The following is a 22,445-nucleotide window of genomic DNA, read 5'->3' as shown; positions in this document are numbered from 1 at the left end:
AAATCATAGATTCTTAGGAAACTTAACAACATTTAGATTGAAGTCAAGTCATGTTTGTTATCAAAATGGCCAAATATATTGCTGAGAAAGTTAGTTGCTACAAAAGGTATTTATGGCTACTTTTTTGTTTTCTGTCATGTATAGCAATGTACCAACGTTTTTTTAATGTTGAGAAGACAATCTGTTGAAAACCTACTTTCCTCAAAAACTTTTAAGAAGCATACTCAAATTGTAAGAGCACCAAGGAAAGCTGTTAAAAGCCAAAAATTAAAGTTTAGTGCAGCTTAGTCCTAGATTTCTTAGAATGTCTTGTTGCAGTAACTCACAACTGAGTCATTGAGAAGTGCCAATGTGATTTGACATTTCTTGATCACGTCTTGTGGCCACATGTGGAAAACTACCAGTTTCAACATATCTTTGTATTGCAGAAGCAGAAATTATTCCAATAAAGACAACTGCTGTTAATTCTTAATGTCAGTTGTAAATTAGGACAAATGGGTGAGTTTTATTTATCCAGATAATTAATCTATTCACACTGTAAAAATACCTGTGCCCTGAGTTCTGCTTTCTTACATACACATAAAACAATGAGTTGGATCACATGAATGATACTACTCATGTAAAATTTTATAAAAGAATCTTACAGATATTACCTTGTTTCAATTATAAAAAGATTTTGGCCTTTAGATATCAGGTGTCTTTGATGCAGTCTTACAAGGAACTGGCATAGTTCTCTTTTTCCTGAAGAAATAAGTAAGACCACAGAGCAGTTTTGGTTTTAATTCCATTCTCCTTTTTAGGCATTGCTTGACATGCAAGCTCTCATGTTTAGCCAAGCAAAAAGAGCCAAACATATGTTTAGCCATAAACCAGAGCCCCACTTTCAGCACTCCTCCTTCCTCTGTCCCTTGTCTCCTTTCTCATTGTTTTTGTGCCATTTCTCTACAAGAACCAATACTTTTTTCCAGTTAATTGTCTTTGCAATGAAACATGTGGCCTACATGCATGTTTACTTTGTATGTTTCCACTGTTTATACAAGAATTTTAATGGGTTTGTGTGACAAAAGATCCTGTCCATGTCTAACCTCAAGTGCATATATACACATATGAGTACATCATGGAATGTACTATTTAAGTGCTGTGCAAAAATTATTTGCAGACAATTTTCTGTTGACTGCAACAAACCAGAATTGGTCAAAACTGTACAAAGGCATCACACAGCTGGGTTCTAACTGGATACAAGTCTGTAGCACTGCAGCTGAAATAGAAGCTTTTCTGTTAGTATTGCTTAGAGTAGAATAAGTCTGAGAGTGACCTGGTATGTTCCAAGGTGCAGGAGTCACCCTCAGGTGACTGACAGAGGTATCAGTCCAGTGATGCACATACAGCCACCAATTAGGATTATCAAATGCATCGGAAGCATAGCAGATCCTTCTATTAATGAATGTCAGTTACTAATTGGAATTTCCAAGGAGATTTTTTCCCCTCAAGACTGCCTCAGCAGTATCAAAGTGAGTTGTTGCAATTGCAGGAGTGGCGGAGGGATTTGGGATCGTTTGCTGGTTTATCAGAAGTAACAGTAATACTGCTTAATAGAGAATCAGGTGGAAAATTCAGCAGCATTTCAATATACCTTTAATTTGAATAAAGTGGGATGTATCTGTGACAATAACAACATATGAGGGGTCACTGTGACAGTCTCCTCTAAAGCTTCATCCCTAATGTCAACACTAACTATACATGTTTTGTTTTCAGGTTCCTGAAATGTCATTCTCTTATCAGTAGACAGTAAGGCAGAAACAGTTTCCAAGAAAAATATTATCTGTTTCATGACCAGTGCTAGTCTACTAATAAACCACTTGTGGTTCCTGCCAGTGAAAAACCTAGCCAATGATACTTCAGACTAGGCAAGAAAGCAAGAGGGGAAAACCTTCGACAGTTAACACTTTGTTTAGGAAAAACATACATCAAGGTGGATTATTTGTCTGCTTCTCTGCACTGTGGTGTCAAAAACCACTGGAAGAGTCACTCCACTCTGTCTTGAAAGTAGCTTTCCTTGGCCAGCCTGATCCTGTGGGTGTTCCTAGATACTGCTTTTTGCACATGAGAACCTCTAATCCTAAGAACTGGCTAATAAACTGACTTTTCTGCAGCCAGCTGTTAAAGAAGTGCTCAGATTTGTCCACAGCACTCAAGCTGGGGTGACCCTGGAGCTATTGCTGAAGATAACATTTCACAAAGGACTCCCATTCAATTAGCTGAAGTATGTAGCAAGCAGTCCAAGCTCTTTAATGACAGTGGGCTATAGATTCAAAGACATAAAAATTATAAAGCATATTTGGCCACACATGACATGCTCTACCTGCCTCTAACATATTTAAAGTAATGAATACTGAAAGTTGGTTATGCAAAATGAAATGAGCCAGCTGCATTTGATACATGATGTTATCTGCACAAGGGTACCATAAAGATGTCAGTGCTACACCAGCAACTTACCCAAAATGTGTGTTTCTTACTTTGATTTTGATATACAGCTGTAGATTTTTGAAGCTTTTTTTCTTTTTCCTAAAATATTCTCTGGATTCTCCAAGAGAATAAGTGGTTTATTCCATATAACAATAAAAGGGGAAGTTACATCTAAATATAGCAAAAGTAGGGCTGAAGAAACTGTCTGAGAAACAGGTCAGAGCAAAAGCAGGTTTTTAAAACCTCCTGCAGTATCTTGTGGTACATTTACCCAAATTCACTCACTCTGCAGCCAAATATCTGTTTTGGTCTATGGCCCTATGTCACTTCCATGGCCCTGTTTATCTGAAGTGCAAAATCTCATTCTACAAGGAAGAATGTGGCATCAAATCCCCTTCTTCTGTGCTTGCATTCCAGCTGGCGGCACATGCAGGAGGAAACAAGTTGTGAGGATGAGCAGCCAGAGCAGAGCCTGCTGTCCATGTGCATGTTAGTGCCTGTGCCAGTTTGCCTACTTATTGCACAGAAAAACTTATATACATAAAGAGGTTTGCACATGAACAAAATCTGTTTCTAAAAGTTGCTGGTAAGGAGCTAAATTTAGTAATGACAAAGATTGATAAAGTCCCATTCTAAGCTACAGCCTTGTAATCTGCAATTGTGTAGCCTAAAAAAAGCTTTTTTTTTAAACCACTATTAATATTAATGTATTGAAATTTATGTGAACTATCTCACTGCCAGTACTAAGAATCCCTGTTGCTACTAGTGGGAATGTTTTTTTTATTATAAAAAACATTGCCCTTCTCTGGGGACGATTTTGTTTATGGTATTTTTGTAAGCATTTTTTTCTTCCCACTGCATCAGTTCTGTGTCCTTTTCCACGAAAAAAGAAGAAGGTTTTGTATGAGACACATTTTCTGTGGAAGTATGAAGTACAGGCCCCAGGGATTCTGGAAACAATTTTGATTTATATCTAAAAATAGAAATATTATGCAATTTGGAAATACAACCTATCATTATGAAGGCAAATGCTCTTAACCTCATCTTCCCTCATGTAAAATTCATGTCAAACACTAAGAAAAAATTGTCACAGATGTATGCATGTTTTATGAGAAACACAAGGATAACTGGTTCAAGCTGCTGCCACCAAATTAACCTAAAATTCAGTTAGGGGAATAAAAGCATTTGCTTATAAGAAAAAATCAGGTACTTCTTCAAGTGCATTTATTAAATAATCAAGGATGGGATGAAGAGGGGAAATAGAAGAAGGCAGTACAAGTTAATGTATTCTCCCCTCCAGTGTGAGGCACAAGGCAAGCTGATATTCAGCTGCCAGGCCACATAACTTATTTTAAGTCCATTCCTCCCAGTTCCCTTTTGAAACCAACAAATCTGGGTATAATTTACTTTTGTAGATTGAGAATTCTTAAGCTGGTTGGAGAGATAGTCTCAAGAATGAGTGGTCTTGAGTTAGAGCACAGCCAGCTGGAGCACAGCTCTAGGCACTCTCTGTACCATTCAATAAATGTAGATATGATACAGTCAGACCCTTGGGGCTGAAAGACTTGCAGGCTTCTATCCTGATTGCCCCATAGAATTTCGAAGATGTGTCCCCATCTAGGTACAGGGAGGAGAGAAAAGTCAGTGGGCAAGGTATGAACCACCCAAGTAGTTTTCTCTGTGTGAGAGCAGCTGCAGCTGAGGAAGTTATGAGTGATTTTTTGCTGAATTTCAGTTTCCTGCCTTTCCAATAGGTTTCTGTTTCCTACCTGCTCCTCACACAGGCACATGTTCTGGGATGCCACTGGTCCATGCAGCCACAGCTGCTCAGGAGCACACAGGGTTGTGTGTGTGTGCATTGCTCAGTCACTGATGGTGGCCCAGATCTGTACTGAGACTGTTGCTAGTCAAGTACTACCAGACTTTGTGGGTAAATTCAAATTATAATGGAAGGGAGCTGCTCTTCACATTGGTCTGGGCCATAACATAAGCAAGTCTCTCCCTGAGATCTTTCACAGCAGCAGCTGCCGGAGCCTATCAACACTTGTATTTATCCACACAATGTCCTGCTCATTCTCTGCACTTCCAACAACACTCAGAACCATGAATTGCAATGATTTAGGATAAGCAGCAGTCATTCCTAAAGACTTCTGGAGATTTTCCTGGCCAAGACAGAAGAGAAATGGCTGTCGCTTGTACTGGCTGTAGAGCAGAGAGACTGCAGAAGCAACTACTGCTTGTGGAAACCAGCTGTTCCAGGCTGGTTCCATCTTGGCTGGATCAACTTTTCATTTGGTGGTCAGGATTTGAAACTGTATTCTTCACTGCCTTGTTCTGGACTTTACCTAAAGGAATAGCTTTCAATGCCATAATTTTCTCCTTCAGGAGGTAATGAATATATTAACTGTCAGGGCTTCTCTCCAGACCCTCTAGATTAGTGAAAATGTACCCAGGCTACACAGAATTCCCCCAAAACAACTGAATCTTTTTTTTTTTTAACCTTTTTTTTTTATCTCTGTATTTCTGGTAAGTGGAAGGACTTAGGCAGACATACAAGTGTCTAAAATCCAATTCCTCTTCTTGCTAACATCCAAGAACTAGAACTATGTGCAGCTTGCTGTTAGAAATCTTTTCTGGTTGTGTTCCTTGTGTTCAGGTAGCCAACACCCAGCCATGACTTGCTGAGTGACCTCTGCAGGGTCTGAGTGCTAGAGGGCAATGTGCTCCAGTGAACCAGCAGAGATGGCTGTGGACACAGGGCAGCTCAGAGGAAAAAGCAGCAGGAAAGGAGCAAATATAAAGGCTGCTGAGGAAGCAACAACATTCTAGGGAGATTTTTTCAAATCAAAGAAATGCTGAAGGATTAGGACAGGACAGAAGGAATGGGGAAGCAAAACAAGAGACACATGCTTGGGTAGTAAAAGAAGGAAGAGAAAATAATAATTAAATTAGTCACCTTGTTGATTCATTGCTTCAAAACAGACTGTGTGAAATATAACTTGATAGTTACAATATTTATTAGTTTAAAAATATCTTACAGCTTAAACTGCTCTGATTTGTAAAATTCACACAACTTTCTGTTACATGAGATTTTTTTTGTTCTATTTTGTACTACCTGTTATTTAGGAAGAGACTGGCGACTACCCATGTAAATCAAAGCGAAACACTTAGTAGTAGCAGCACAGGATGAGACAAGTTAACAACATTGCTATAAAAAGTAACACAGTTACTTACACACAATGCTGGGAGTCTCTACCTGTTACTAAAATATTCAAAGCTGCCACAACAGGATCACATTCTGTACAGTCTCCAAGTAAAGCACAAAAACAGCCACTGCAATGATGGGAACTTCATCAGAAAGCACTCCTTGTTACACACACACAAAAGGAAAAATTTATATATATATTATGCAAAGTAGGAGGACAAGTTAGCAATGATGTAACTCATCACCTGCAAGAGCAGCCACATGCCCCGGTTTCCATGGCCCTTTCAGGGCTGGTTATAACACTTGTGCATACACGCTTTGCATGTCCACATCTACAGGTTTTGAAATTGCTTATAAGGAGTGAATTGAATGGCAAAATTGTCACCACTCAGATTAGGATTTTGACCTAAATGGTGAAAATCTTCTTTGGAAAAGAAGGCCATTCCTTGGTGGGTGTTCAGAGGAAAGGCAGAGTTGGGAAGTGTCACTGTTCGGTGGCAGAGGAGTTTTTCTAGGGCAGGGAGATGGAAGCACAGTGCACTTACTGGTTCCTGGTTACTGTGATCCCAGGGAACTGCCAGCTGCCTGTAATTGCTGGCAACAGCTCAGTCCCTTCAGGGCAGGGAAGAAAGAATAAATACCTTCAGCCTTTAATTATAGCTTGTTCTTACTCCCCAGTTAAGAAATGGAAGCTGCTGATAACACAGTCTGCACAAAGTAGGCCTGAGTTGGGAGCTGATTTTTAAAAACACAAATAAATGTGCTTGTTGTCCTTTTGGGGAGAGAGAAGCACTGGAAACAAATCATAGGGGTGCCAGAGAAAACATTCTGTGAAGAATAAATATTGCTGTGTCCTTGTTTGTGCCTCCCCATCCCAGCCCCACAGAGGAGGGTCTAGTTACTTGCAAAGTGCCAGCCTTATCAGCCCTGGCAGACATGCACTGGGCCACATGCACCACTGTCATGCAAACAGGTTCTTGCTGAACTGGTTACCTGGTTAACAAGTCCTAATAGCAGCTGGTAGCAAATGCTGTCTAGAAATCAGAGCTTCTGAATTCCTTCACAGCTACAGCAAGGCCAATGAATTGGCACTGATAACAGAGTTGTTCCTTGCCAAAATAATGTTTGTGGGGCAGTCAAGGTTTTTAAACTTTCCCCATTTCAAAATCCAAGATTATCTGTGTCTCAGCTGAGCTGTCAGTGTTGGCTCCTGTTCTACTAACTAGATTGCTGGAACTGGTGAATAAATTCTCAGTAATTAACATTGTACCAAGGTAAACATTGTACCAAGTAAGACAGAATCCTGAAAACAAAATAATCCCAGGAAACCTCCAAAAATTTAATAACAATTTGATAACATTTGTAAACTTGAGAAAATCAACTGTTTATCACTACATGATAAAATGTTTCAGTAAGGTAACATAGGGAAGCTCTTTTTCCTGGTTTGTTTCTGATCTAAAATCACATTACTCCATTTCTTCAAAGTAGATTAGACCCACATGGGATACATTCATGAAAGTGTAGTTGTTGTCATCTTATTGCAGGGGTTCCATACTATGTCTCCTTATCACAAAAGTTCCATACCTTCTCGATGTTTTCTTGTGGGCAGCTCTCAGAGCACTGACTCTTTCTCCTTCACAAAGCAGCCAACTGACCCCAGTTCCCTTCTCAACCAGCCACCCCACTCTTTTATAGCACTCTGCTTCTCACTGGTTACAGCTGTGGCCTGTTAAAGTCAGGCCTGTTCCTAATCTTCGATAATTGGCTCAGCTGCAACCCCTTAGGGGTAAGATTACTTTCTACACTATCTTTATTTTCTTATATTATATCCCCCTACAGGTGGTATGAGATTAATTTAATATTTTTAATTTTAGTATCTGATCAGTCACTGTAATTTCTTGGTTTTCAAGCTGGAGTTTGTGGAACTGTTTAAGTACTGAAACATACAAAAATGTGTTAGCCATTTTTTTTTCTCCTGTAGATCCACCATTTACTGCTTTCTTCAGACATCCTCTGGTGTGATCTGAACTTGGATGTAAGGCTGAGCCTAAGGTTATCCCACAAACAGCACTGAAAGCAACACTTAAGCACAATTTAAAGAAAATCCAAATATTTTGATAGCAAAACCTTGATTTTAAATACTGGAATTTCAATAATTTTGCATGTAAAGTCTGGTCTGGAGTGAAAATGGGAGATAGAGGAAAAAAGATTTAACAGATTGTCAAGGAAAATTTTGAATTTACTGCAAACTGGATTTAGACATGGCATAATTTCTGAGGAGAAAAGAAGTTGTACAGGAGGCTGCTTTTCAGAAATACTATATCAAATACCACTATCAGAGTGGTATTGAACTGGCTTAGAGGTTTTTTTGAGAAGTGTTTGCATTGCCTGTCAGATAAACCCAGCCTTGCTACCCCCATCACCAGGCCTGAAAGAAGGTACCCCCCAAAGGGGTTCCTGCTGGGACAAGATGTGGGTTTGGGGGGCAGAGGACAAAGGACAGGTGTACCAGGAGTGCCTGCAAGGTGCAGGGGCACTGTGGGACTCCCAGCTCCCATCTATCCCTTCTACTTGGTCTTAGTAGAAGAAGTTTATATGTAGGATATGTCTGTCATCTGAAGGATGAGGTGGGAGAGGCCTGTTTGAAAGATGGAAAGCCCAGTGAACCATTTTTTCCACGTAAGTTGTAACTTTGGAAATTTATTTAAGGCACTCTGGAGACCAAAATGTGTTTCCTTAAGAATGCTTTAACCTTCTGTGAGAACTGCACCAAACAGAGAGTTAGTACTAGTGGTATGGGAAAGGGGAGACAGAATGGGAAGCTCTTGCAAAGGAATGCTGGGGCAGGTGCTGCTACAGTCCCAGAAATGCTCTACATCTGACATGAAAGGTCCTGAGGAACAAAATATTTTATCACTTAGGTTTGGTCTCAAATTGATGGTGTCAGATAGCTCTACCAATAGAGGCTACCTGAAAGGAAACCCAGCAGCATCACTGTGAAGTGATACTGAAACTGTCATTTCTATTTACATAATTTATACTAATAAAATTCTAATATTTAAATTGTCAGTCTTATTTATAACTATCTAAGGCCATTAGAAAGAGAATCCTTCTCTGATGCAACTGGGTATTTCAGATCATAGTACAAGATAGTTTAGTTTTGCATGATTGGCTTCACATGACTTTTTATTCTGCTATTCCATTTTTTTTTATAAACCACAACTTGTACTGGCAGGACTGCCCTTTTAATTATTAAGCTTGCTTTTAGTTCTCATCTGTGATTTGTGCTTACTCTTGACAACATAAAGCATCACTGAGCTAAGCCAAGAAGTGTCAGCATACACCAGCCCTGTGTTGGCTCCTGCCAGAGCAAAAAGCTGATTAATTTAGCTACAGAAGCAGAGTGGGGAGAGAAACAAGCCTGGAGTTAATGCAGAGTCAGCACCACCATATTAATGACATACTGACTGAGGGTGCCATTTTCTCTTTTTTTAAGCTTAATATGTAATGTACCTCATGGTACAATTAAAATGAGTTACCTTTTCATTAAAAACAATGAATGCAGAAGTGTGGTAATGGTGGTGGTGTTTTCAAATCCTCTTATTTTGGAATGTCCCTACTATGTTCCTTGTCAACTGTGATTTACAGAATACAGTTGATAATGACACAAACTCTCTCTACCTTTCAAATTCTGCTGCACAACTAAAGCAGCAGGGGTGTCTAAAACTGCTGTGTCAGAGCATAGCATCACCTTAGGTGCAGTTGGGTACAGGTTAGTACTGGAAGGCAGTAAGGAGTTTTAGTTAGTTTATAGCAGACACAAAACGATCATTTTACAGCTGAGAATGGTTTGATGGTTGCATGTCCTAACCATTTTAGGAGACACCAGGGTAGCAGCATCTACCACAACTATTTATCAAGGTACAGAAGAAAAGCAGATAGGGCTACAATCTTGAAGTCTTCACTATCTTTATTATTAAAATATAGGACATTCTGTTGCTCTTTAGTTCTGCTAAAGTATACATGAGGCACCAGACACTGGACACAAAAATCTCATCTTTCTTGCCTACACTGGACACAAAGATCTCATCTTTCTTGCCTAACACCACGGGAAGTCTCTCAAATGTGATTTTGGTTAATTTCTGCCCACATTTACATGCACAAGCACCTACTGATTGAATTTCATACATTGATGGGGTACAATATTGTTATGGAAAAGACAATTTATCTCCAAATGTCAGTCTTAAGCCTGCTTCCTAAGATTACCTGCTTGAGATAACTTGCAAGTATATTTGGATATAATTCTGTGGACAGTAATGAATTGTTTTTTCTCAAAACATTGCTTACTGCTTTCCTATCAAATTGCAAGTAATGCTAAACATTGGGCAACCTTGCCAGCCCTGCCTGTGAGATGGGGCTGGATTTTGGCTTTAGTTTGTTGTCCAAGTTTCCCAGTAAGGAAAGAAGCCCTGAGTTGGTGTGACATCAAGAAGTCCAGCTCCCTTCCAGCTGTGTTTTACCTTTCTTTCCAGTGCTGAGACAGAATCCTTTCCTCTAGGTGCATGTTCCTTGTCTGTGGGTCACCCCTGGACCAGGAAGTGCAGGCTAGCTTGGAGCCATGATCCATATAGAAAGGCAAATGCAGAGCAGCTTCTGGTTTCCTCTTGGCTTTCTTTGCACAACCAATAGAGTTGGGAGGCCACTATTAGGAGTTAAACTACCGAGCATCTTATCAGCATTAATTCTAAGGTGGAGATATCTTTTATCTCATATGTACAGTGAGGCCTGAATCTTCACTGGGGCCTTTCAATATTTAAAATGTCTGCCAGTGACACTGGTCCTCCACTGTGAAATACTTGGAAATCATTAGCAAAAGATTCAGCAGCCCCAGGCTATTCCTTCTCTCATTGGGGTCAGAGTAGCAACTGGGACATAGAGTAGTTGTTGTATGTGAAATGTTATTGCAAAAATGACATAGACAAATGTTTCTCTCCCAGAATAACTGCTGACATTGTCAGTGCACACACCACTTTGAGAACATGTTGTAAGCAGATAACATTTCTCTACCAAAATAACTGTCCAACACTCCCTATAAATTAGCTTACAAGAGGCAATCTCAATGGTGCTTCTCACTGAAATACAAGCAAAAGAAAGATCTATCAGGTCTTTGTACTGTTTTGGTCTGCAACTTGCTGCTTCCTAAATGAACAGAAGAGAACCACCACTAGGTCTGGGTCTCACCTTAAAAAGTCAAGTCAGCTAAGAATCTTGTACAAAACTTTACATTTCTGTAGACAGTTTAGCTAAATTCCTATAATCAGTGCTAGTATTTGATCCCAATTGCATGCTGGCCCAAACTGGTGAGGCCTTACTGACATCTGTAGAATGGCATTTCTTTACAAAGATAATTTGGGCTGCTGATCTAAAAGGTGGCACTGTATGAAAAAATGGGCAGAGTACATTCTTGCTTTGATGCAGACTGACACACAATAATTAATCATTTTAATAAATTACCTCTGTCCACTGAGACCAGCATTTTGTTTACACAGAAATTTTACAGACAGCAAAACCCCAAAGAGCTAATGTTTTACAATACAAAAATATAACCTTATAACACAGAACTGATAGGAAAACCACATGCAGTATGTTTGGATAAGAAAATACTGCTTGTGTCTTACTGCATATAACTAAGAATCAATGCAATGAGAACACTGATATTAAAAGCTTAGCTGCAGCAACTTGGGCTGGATTTGGACTGGAACTACTTTACAGCTGACTTAATTTTTTGAGGTATTGGTACTAGGGGCAGAGAAACTGAAGTATAAAATCCCATGCAGTAGTGGAAGTAATCTGTAACCTGTTAATGGATATTCAATTTACCAGCATAAGTCAATGGGTCCAAAATGAGTAAAATATGGGTACAAAAAGAAAAATGGATATGAATCATTTACCCTAGGCTACTCACTCATCAGGTGGATCTGTGAACTCCTAAGGACTTAAAGCACAGGTGATGAAACTTAAAAATCCACATAAATAACCACACCTTAAAAAAGAAGCAACTTGTAGTTTTCCTTATATTTCTGCTAGATAGTTAACTGAAAGCTCTTAGGCAAATGATCTCATAATTAAACCAATTTTCTTCCATGGCCACTTATTCTCCTACAAAAATGCAGCTGTACCACAAAGGTATCTACTATCAGATAAAAAAAGATCTCCTTAATTGGCCTGGGTCACAGTTTGAAACGTAGTGAGCAAGGATAGTGTTTGGATCCTTCATAACTATTTATCTGTTGTCTTATTGCAAAAGCTCCCATACCTTCTCAATGATTTCTTATGGGCATCTCCTTGCAGCACTGACTCCTTCTTCTTCACAGCACAACCAACAAACTCCAGCTCCCTCCTCACCCAGCTAACCCACTCTTTTGTAGCACTCTTCTTCTTAGTGGACACAGCTGTGGCCTATTAAGGGCAGGCCTGTTCCTAATCTTTGGTGATTAGTGCAGCTGCAACTCCTCAGGTGTGAGACTGCCTTCTGCACTATTCTCTTACATTCTATCCCTCCACATTCATCCACATCTTTTCTCCCACCAGAAGTGCTGTTCAATCCAGTACAGCCTAGTAAAAGGACTCTTGAGACATGAGTTTCTCATTCACAACCTGCTTCTTCTGAGACCTTTCCTAAACAGGAATGTGTTAATTTGTTTTTAATGCCCTTGTTATGTTTCTCATCCTTTTCCTCACATTCAACATAACAGAATGAATTTCAGGGCTTTGATCTTTAGGGGTTATTTCTGGTCTTTTAAAAAATATTTCTGCTAAGGAAGTTAAAAAAAAAATCAACAAAAGGAAAACAAAAGCTAAGAATATAAGAGGAATCCCCACAGCATCATTTACTGCATTCACTAGCAATGGGCAGAGAATGAAAATCAGCCCTGTTGATATGAAAAGTCCCTAATCCATCTTTGCAGAATCAGTTCCCCATTTTCAGCCAGTTCTATCTAATACAGTTTGTAGCCTGGGAGTAAGTTCAAAGGTTACAGTAGAGGGAAAATCCCAATACATGCACAATGTGATCTTCATTTATTAACAAAAATTAATGAAGAGAAAAGTTGGTACATAGTTTATTGCCTGTAGTATATTTCTTAAGGAATGTGCATTCTTTCCTTGCAGAAGTACAGACTTGAGGATCTGCAGAAACCTGGTTTTACATTGCTAGAACAATTCTAAACAAAGTACAGATTTAACTTGTTTGAATGGCACCTTTCATACAAACCCAACAGTCCAAGCTCAATTGAGATTGGAGAGTGCTAACTTTCTGATCAAACCATCAGTGAAGTATACTACTTTCCCATTTTCCCTAAATATCATCACTGGGGCAAGGAAGTTTTCCAACTAATCTAGAAATTCAGATATTAGAAGCTTGAGACTGTTTCTTTATTTGCATGTCAAGGTATTCAATGGTGGTGAATAGGGCATAATTTCATGACAAGAATAGTAAAAGGCATTTGTCAGCTTTTAAATATGTAAAAGTTACAATCTTTTCAATAAAACTCTAAGATGGATTTTTTAACCCCAGAATATAGAAGAATCGTTTTGTGAGAAACACACTTTCTTCTTATTGTAAGTCTTCTTATCAACAAAGATCATTGAAATTAATTCATAATACTTCACTGAAGTTTTGGGAGACACATCAAATGCTTGATAGGATTACATGTGCTTTACTCCTGTAACAACAGAGTAGGACTATGAGGAACAAATACCAAGCCTAATTAACCTCCTGATTCAGAAAGTCCTAACACAGGCTGTGCCATTAAAACAGTCAGAAGTCCTGTGATCTGAGTCACTGATCTTTCCTTGCACTTGTCTTGGCTCAGGATTTATTGCTGTTGCCCATGGTGCTAGTGGACAGGGTAGAGCTAGCAGCCTGAAATAGAGAACTCTTGCCCAAGTTCTGTCTCACTTTCCCCTTGGCAGATGGAGGTAGAAGGGACATGAGTAAGGGCAGCATAAATTTTATTTTCTGTCCAAACTAGTGATATAACTGAAGCTAAACTGAGGCACAAACTGGTTAACTGATACAAAGTTTACTCACTTCTCACTCTTCAGCCTGGAACAGCAAGAAAGTAAATTTGAAATAAAAAGCATTCCACAAACAAACAAACAAACCAACCAACCACCAACCCAAAAACAAAAAAAAACCCCACCAAAAACAAAACCAAAAACTCCACATAAGTGCGTTTACTTAGGAAAAAGCACTTTAATGCATATGATTTTGAGCAATAGTTTCAGAAAGAAGAAAAGGTAGTTTCAGAGTACCGGCAGATGTCTGAAAAACATGCTCTTCTGGAGCCGGCTCTGAGGGTAGCTGAGTGAGGAAGCGGCCTCCAGGAAGCTGAGCAGTGCTGAGGAGGAGCCCACGGGCCGGGCAGTGACTCAGCCCGTACCTCAGTAAACACCAGCGTGTCCCTCGCACATTCATCCCGTCAGCGTCACCCGTGCGCTCACCGCACGGACGCGCAATGGCCAGAGCTGGCCTGCCGAGGAGGAAACCTCTCACCCAGCTCCTGCTGCGGGCTGCGTCAGAGCCACCTCGCAAACACAGCTCGCAAACACACCTCTCGCTGGGCAGCAGCACGGGATTGCTTGCCGAGTGCCAGGGCTGCAAAGGCTGGCACGCACTTCTGGAAAGTCAAGACGCTGACACCGTGTTTGTGCTCCCCAGGCTTGTGCAACAGTGGAGTGGCTAAGAAAAGACTGTGGTAATGTAGGAGGATTTAAATCCAAAAAGCTTTTCACAACTGCTTTTTGTTTATTAAAAAAAATCCATAAGAAAATCTTAACAATGTACTTATATAGCCACATTCTATAAAACTAAATCTTACTTGATATAGCAAGGAAGCTTCAGTAATATGTGACCTTATTGCTTTGAAATGTGTAGTAAACATTTAGTAACTTTTTCTTTGGAAGTATAATATTCATCCAAAAAATGAAATGTATGGAATTATTAAACCTTTGGATTTGGAGGAGTAGGTACCTTCAGTGTTTTCAACTATGTTGGGATGTGGGTGGTAGAGAAAAGAGTGTTAAAGCGAAAGAATAAATAATCCATAAATAACCTAACAGTTTTATTTCATTGGGCACAGCCCTGGTCTTCAGCATAAACTACTCCCTTAAATTGATGGAGGTGTTCAGGGTCTGCCTATATCACCTTCTGATTTATTTACTACAGACGAGTGATATTTTTGGAAACATCAACTTGGCATGTACACTGAAGAGAGCTAACAGAGCTAACAGAGAGCTAACAAAAATATCAGTTATCCTGGCTTCTAGTTGCTGTATCAATTAAAAAAAAAAAAGAAGGAATCTGAGTCTTCTTGTTTTGTTTGAATTGTAGGTGTATTTCAGCTTGATTACAGGTCAGTTTTATATTTTCTGTTACAAGAGCCCAATCATTCCAGTCTGAAGCTTTCAATCCTTACTATCACACAGTAATGTTAAAAGTGCCCAGGACATTCCTTCTGCTACCAACTAAAACCATATAGAAAACACCAGCCTGAATATAATATAAAACCAGTAATAAATGTTATTCTTCTTGGAGCTATAAGTGAAAAATCACTTTGTTTTTTCCCCATCGTGAGAAGATTTTGCAGAATCCTAGCCAAAAGTGACTTATTTTCAAAGAGAATGAAATCCTTTTGAGAACACCTGCAATGTTGAGAAGCTGTCTCAAGTGGGGTGTCCTTTACAACATGTCTCAGAATCTCTCTGTGTCTGGAACCCAATCCCTGATCCTTGCTACTTGCCCTCGTGGCATATTTTACTGTTGTTCATGTGTCCCTGACATTATTCTTGTAATTGTGCTGACATTTTCTCTTTTAAATCCAGGTTTTAATTTTCAGGTAAATACTCAGCAAAAATGATGGTAATTGCTCAATATAACACTTGACAAAGATCAATCTGTGTTGACCCTATGTGGCCTAATTTCCAAAGGCATTGTCAGTCACATGTGTGGTCTGCTTAAGTGTAGTCATAAACATATGGCATTGTTTAAGGCTTAATATAGTAACATGCCTCAGCAACTCACAGTTCCATAAGTGCTAAGACATTTCTGACTCCAGCATTACTATCTTCTTATTTTGTAAAGAGGAGACAGAAACATGCAGTGATTAAGGGATTAGGCCAAGGTCATACACCAAATGCATGCCAGCTAGAGTTAGCATTTGGGTCATTTTCTAACTGAATAAAAACTACGTACCTTGCACAAGCATGGGGAATGGGAGTTGTTTTTGCAAGTTTCACACAATGCTCAGTGTGTGAAAGAATTTCTTCAAGCAGCTACCACAGTCAAGCTCCATTACTTGTCACTTCAATATATTCCATCACTTGCCTTCCCCATCTGGTTGCACTGATCCACATAAAGTTCTCCTCCTTCAGAAGGCTGAGGCCTGGCATTAATGGAATGATGGACATGGGCTGGAAACTTGGGTCTGAACAAACTTTTGCTGGGTGAAAACACAAATGAATGTGAGTAATTCCACACAAATGCGATTCTGATGTCTTTCTTATGTGCTAAGTGCACTCTTATTTGGTAGTGATTTCCTTCTTAGTAAGTATTAAAGAACAGCCACTTTTGAAGAGGCAGTTCTAGTCTGGATCAGTGCTGCACACAGAGGGAGTCTGAAACAGTAACTTCAGGGGTATCACTTGCTGTGTTGTATTTCAATGGAGTACTCTCTGACAAAAAGTGTTGAAAATAATGTGAATGCCATCAGCACAGGCAGTGAAAAAAGTACTAATCAGTCAATGAACAGACATATATTGTAAGAAGTATATAATCAATGAAGCAGAAATTATCTAGTCAGCATTATTTTTCAGATTTGTTCTGGTGAGAAGAAATCCCATAATGAGGAACAGAAATCACTGGCAAACTCCTAAATATTGTATCAGATTGAAAAAAGATTCCGATTCCTGATTGAAGCTGTAATACATTACTCAATGTACTTCTTTGAGTGAAAAAAAAATAATTGATATATGAAATTGGGCAATTCATGCAACAGGACATAGAAGTATTTATGTTTCTCCTTTCAGAAATAACTATGTATCTGAAAGATATATCCAGTATTTAAGTTTTGTACTCCTACTTAATAGTACTTTAAATCCATGATTCATATTCAAGTTCAATTTTTAAAATTTTGATTTTGTTCTAAATTTATCTGTATTTTTATATCCTTATATTGTCCACAAATTACTATGTATCTGTCCGGGCACCTGAACCAGAAACTGCATTCTGTGTGAAAAGAGTGAAATGTTTGTTTGATTTCAATTTTTGGTCTTCAGAAGAAAATAATAATATTTATTTATCTGAAACTTTTCTTCATGAAAAAAGCAAAGGCAACTGTTCTAGCATCATGCAACAGGAGCAAGGTCACTTAGCAGATGCAGGTCTCATAAGTCTGGCATAACTCTGCTGCTTCTGCACTGGTGAAAAGTTAAAGAAGACCAAGTTTCTAAATTAAGAGACTGTACTCAGTCCTTCTACTGCCTTGTGTCTGAACTTTAGGCATATCAGAATCTTCCTGACCTCTGAAGGATAAGCACAGGCTAAGGATACAAATGTAAGTCTCGTCTGAGCTGGAACAAGTCGCAGTTACCAGAGATGTAATATGGTAAGACAGAAATGCTAAGCTCCCTTAGAGATCAGAAACAGAGACAAAAGAACTACCATTCTTGTGTTCTGAATAAAACCTGCACCAAGAAAGATAATGCTTTCTAGACATGTTATTACAACATTGACCAATAAAAATGTCAGCATTCGGCAAGTTTTAACCAAGCATGACTGCTATTGCCTTTTTGTTCAGTGTGTAGTTTTAGCCTCCTAATTACAGGAAATGTCTATGATGTAGGTAGGAGCGACATTCAAATGTACAATAATCTTATTTACTGTACTTATATTAATAGGCTTAAATTCCTTTGCAAAACACGTCATACTACAGAGAATTATTTTGAAAGTCCCTCATTTTAAATTTTCAGCATTTTACTTCCTTTGTCTTTTAATCATATGCAAAGTAGTTGCACAGCATTTTGCAGCACACATGGCAGCGGACCACTCTACTGCAAAAGGTGTCTCAAGCTACACAGCGTAATTGCAGCACTTCAAACTCACTGCTCGGTAAGAGCAAATTAAAACCTTCGCTCTCTAAGACCCAGCACTGCGACGCTCAAATCCGCTCACCAGATCCTTTTTAATGGAGGTTCGGGAGGGGGATCAAAGTGTTTACGAGAGTGGCCCTTGAAAAGTGTAAGACCCGCCGTAAATGTAAAGAATATTATACTGAAGTAAATAACCAGAATATGGCAATAAATAAAATGACCTGTAAACCATAAAAAAAAGGAAAAAATAAAATTCCCCACGTAGCCAGGGGAAGGCCACCCGGGCCCTTCGCCGAGCAGGCCGCGCCTGGGGCTGCCGGGCCCCGGCTCGCAGTTCCGCAGCGGCGGCGCGGGGCGGAGCGGGCCCGCGGGAGCGGCCCCTTCTCCGCCGAGGCTCCGGCAGCGCCCCCAGCGGCCGCTCGGCCGCCTCAGCTCCGCCCCGAGCGCGGCTCCTGCCGCGCCCGCCCACCCCGCAGCGGGCGGAGCGCCATGGATGCCGCTGGCCGCCGCCTGCCGCGGGGCTCGGGCTGCCGCCGCCGCCGCGCCGCCGCTCCGGTCTCGGCGTGGCGCTGAGGAGGGCTCGGCTCCGGCGAGGAGGCTGCGGGAGGCTGAGGTGAGCGGCGGGGGTGGCGCGGGGCCTCTCCGGCCTGCGCTGGGGGACGGCGCCTTTCCCGAGCAGCCAGGCCGGGTCACCCTGCGCGGCCTGCGGCTCGCCGGGAACTCGAGCGTCGCTGCCCGGGCCTGTCGGGCCGAGAGGGAGCGGGCCGGAGCTGCGGGCAGGGGGAGGCGGCGGCTGCCGGAAAGTCTGTGCGAGGGGCCGGGGGCAGAGCGGGGCGGCGCTGCCGGGGAGCCCCTCACGCCGCCGGGTGCCCCGTGCGGGGGCGGCGAGGAGGTGGAGGCGGTGCCTCCCGTGCCCCGGGCGGCGCCGTGTGGGGAAGGGGCCCAAAGCCCCAAGCGCCGCGCGGGCCCGGGGCCCGCCTGGTTTGTGCGAGCAGGCCCGGGCGGCGCGGGGTGAGCTGTGCTGCGGCCTGGCCCCTGCTCCGGGGCGGCTCAGCCCGCGGCTCCGGCCGCTCGCCACGCTCCGGCTTCTGCGCGGTGGCTCCTGTACAGCCCGTCTGGGATGGGAGAACAGCAGGTGCCTGGGTTGAACTTACCCCACTTTCGCTGTCTCTTAATTTTCTTGTTTCTCTCGCTATCACTCATCTCTCCGCTCCCGGAAATAACGATTTAGTGGTATTAAGGAGAGGTAGAATACTTAAAATGCGATCCCACTTTTTCTGTCTGAAAGTAGTTTTATGTAGGATTCGAGCAGGAAATGCAGTCTCTAAACATCTTGGAGAATCATAGGCAGTGTTTAAAACACAGAAAACCAGTTTACTAATATTAAATTAGTTTTTAGAGTAAGATAATATCAAATATATAACTGGTAAGCAGTGGTTGAGGGGTCTGTAATATTATGGTCCTACATTTTATAAAAAATCCTATCTGTTGTACTTCTGTAACATCTCTGAGTTTTAAGCTATTGTGAAAGAGCTGATTCAGTGTGTGTTTCTTCATATAATACTAATTTCTGATTCCCTTTTGTAGACATGCCCTTGATGAGGTTATTTTTTAACTATTAACTCATTAGCAGCAAGTAAACAAGTAGGCAGACTTTGTCCAGATCAAGCTTCTTCCTCCCACATCACCTCCCCCCTGTTTGTGGGGATACTGTCCAGCATTTCATATTTACCTATGAGTTTGATAAACTAGTTCTTCTTCTCTAAACTGTGTTGTGAAAGAGTTTTATTTTTCTTGTATGTCTAATTTGAAGAGATTGGTTTTTAACCCATTAGGTTTTATATGAAAATAGTCATGTGTTCTGTGTTTTTAGGCAAGGGAGGTGAATTTGACTGTTTGTTAAACACAAAGTTTAGGCAAGGGGACTTTTTTGGTCTTCAGCTTGCCTGTACAACTCTGGCATTGGGCCAGCAAATAATGTTGTTTTCCTTATATGTATGTGAATTATTTGAATTATTCACTGGATTTTTTTGAAAGCTATGAATTAAGTATTTTTTTCAAAAACATCCCCAAATAACCCAACAAACCCCTAACTCTTGAAAATGGAAGTGATTTTTAAGTTGTTTTTTTATATCCTTTGACATGAAATGCCTCTTTTCCTTATGTTTGAATGTTGTTTTAAAAGATTAAGGACTTGAACTTTTAAAAGAATTCTGAAAGTCTGTAATTGCACATCTCAGTTTTTATTTTATGGATTTCTGTTTAAAATGTAAAATTCATTATCTTTCTATATTTGAATATTTTCATGAGGAGGTAATGTATCTCTCATAAAGCTGAACACTTTATAATAAAGTGATATTAAAGGAGAGGGTGGTCAGGACATCACTTTCTTTCTCTTAGCTTTAAGAATGCACAAAAGGGTTGAGCACAATTTTTCTAGCTGTAATTTTGAGCTATCCTCAAAACAGAGCAAACTCTTTACTATTTACCTTCTTATAAAGCTTGAAAAAAACCCCATTTGCTGATAAGATATGTGAAAATTTCCTTAATTTCATCCGAAACATATGCTATATGTTTTAGAAAGGAGCAAATACAGGAAGTTCAATGACAAGGTTGTGATGGTGATTACTTTTCTTACTTTTTCTTGCCAGGTGAAAACTGCAAAAGCGTGAGGCTGACTGAAGAGAGAAATTGATTGTGCCGAAGTTAGTCTGGCTTCTACAATTAAAGGATATTTTTGGTACTTTTTAATTGAAGTGGAGGCAGCTTTTTTTTTTTAATAAAAAACCATGGCAGATGTGGATCCAGACACGTTGCTGGAATGGCTGCAGATGGGGCAGGGGGATGAAAGGGATATGCAGCTAATAGCCCTGGAACAGCTCTGCATGCTGCTTCTGATGTCAGACAACGTGGATCGCTGTTTTGAAACGTAAGTACATCTGGCTTTCCTTTTTGCAATGTTATTTTCCCCTTTCTGCAGCTGAATGTAATATTTAACATTCCTAGAAACTTTCAGCCTCAAAAATGTTTTTACAAAGTGAACTTCTGTTTAGATCACTGAAATCAAGTGTTTCTGTTAATGTCACGTGAAGTACCGTTGTCTGATTAAAAATGTAGTGTTTTTTGGGTGATACAGTGCCTTTCTGACACAGGAGCTGGTTGCAACTCTGAATACATTTCTTTCAGTTAAATGATGTGGATTTGTGTGTGTGTATGTGTGGGGTGTTGGTTTTTCTTTTGTTTCTTTGTTTCTTTTTTTCTTTTGGGGGTGGTTATATTTTTGGTTTTTTGTGTGTGTTTTGCTTTGGTTTTGGTTTGTTTTGGTAGAGAAAAACTTTTTTTGCCCTAGGATTATGATCACCTAGATATATTTAAGCATCCATACTGTCACAGTGCTTTTAGCAAGGGATATAGTAGCTTTTTTTTTGAGTTCTGCAAGTCCAAGCAAAAATCACAAACAATAACCACTGTTCCCACAAATATTTTGCCCCCTCTTTGGGGCATGTTGCTGTTCATGCCACCCTCCTTCTCAGCTGCATTTGTACACTTTATATAGCACAGTCCCTGCACTCAATCCTTTTTATATTTCTCACAGCACAAAATGCTGATATAATCACTTCTGTTACTTGAGTGTTGCTGTGCTTGTGTTACACTACTTCCTGTGAGAGTCCACCACTAGTCTGGAAAAGGTGGCAAAAGTGTAAGCAATCACAACTTTTACTTTTTTACTTGGTTTCTTCAGTTTTGATTTTCATCCTCTTGCCTCTCTTCCTTCCCATGGTTTTGTTCATTGCTCTCACTTTCTTTTCATAATAAAATATGGCTAGTGTTTTTGAGATGCATCCTGCTTTTTAGGAGTATGGGTTTAGAAGCACTTGAGAAGGTAGCTGTCTGTTACACTTTAGCTTTGTAGCTCTGGTGGAAACAGTTTTCAGACTTACCTCTTAGAAGTTCTTCTCATGACTGTATTTGTTACAGGAAATGTAAAATTCATACACCTCTAAAATTTGGATTTGTAGTAGTTGCAGAGCATTGAGCACAGCTTTGTACAGTGCTTTAGAAATTGAAGCTGCCTGTTCTTTGCCTTGGTGAGCTTACGGGTAAAATTTTGACTTGGAGAGCCTTACTGTCGTGAGATCCATTCAACTTCCCTGTCTATCCTCATACTGCTGATGAGGGGGAGCTTCAGAATTCACCATTGTAGAAAAAAACTTGGTAGTTAAGAATGAGTTTTTCTGATTAATCTGGGTGAACTGCCTGCTTCAGGATATTCTCTTCTATACTGGTGTAGAACTAGGCATAAGCATTTTTAAGGTTGTCTTCTGGGTATTTGAGAGTCAGGAATGAAATGTCAACTTTAAAAAATACAAACCAGTTGTGGGTTTTATGCATCTTATTTAGAACAGGCTTTTATTTCAATATAAATGAATTAAATAGTCCAAGTGCTTCTTTTTTTCTTAAAGTGTATATAATGAATGCTCTGTGATTGCAGTGTTGTGATTTTAAAATTATTTATGTCTGAAAGAAGAAATATTTAAAATGCCATTTGGCATTTTAATTTTTCTTTTGAGTGTTGATATAGTGTAATTTTACTGGTCTTCTAAGTTCTCTGTTTCTTTTGCTC

General features: G+C 40.2%; 1 protein-coding gene across 8 annotated transcripts in view; it reads left to right on the top strand.

Moving 5' to 3' along the window:
• The first annotated feature begins 18,326 nt into the window (after positions 1–18,326).
• The window catches only part of HECTD1 (HECT domain E3 ubiquitin protein ligase 1), a 59,700-nt gene continuing 55,581 nt past the window's right edge, over positions 18,327–22,445 (top strand). For all 8 annotated transcript variants that reach the window (XM_066553034.1, XM_066553031.1, XM_066553030.1 and 5 more), the window contains exons 1-2: positions 18,327–18,434; positions 20,473–20,750. In XM_066553034.1, the coding sequence (XP_066409131.1) occupies positions 20,611–20,750 (140 nt within the window). In that variant the 5' untranslated portion in view covers positions 18,327–18,434; positions 20,473–20,610. The remainder of the gene's footprint in view (positions 18,435–20,472; positions 20,751–22,445) is intronic.

The sequence above is a fragment of the Molothrus aeneus genome, chromosome 6 (genome assembly GCF_037042795.1).
Source record: "Molothrus aeneus isolate 106 chromosome 6, BPBGC_Maene_1.0, whole genome shotgun sequence".
NCBI classification, from domain to species: Eukaryota; Metazoa; Chordata; class Aves; order Passeriformes; family Icteridae; genus Molothrus; species Molothrus aeneus.
The sequence above is the reverse complement of the archived record's forward strand: the minus strand, read 5'-3'. Positions and strand labels throughout refer to the sequence as shown.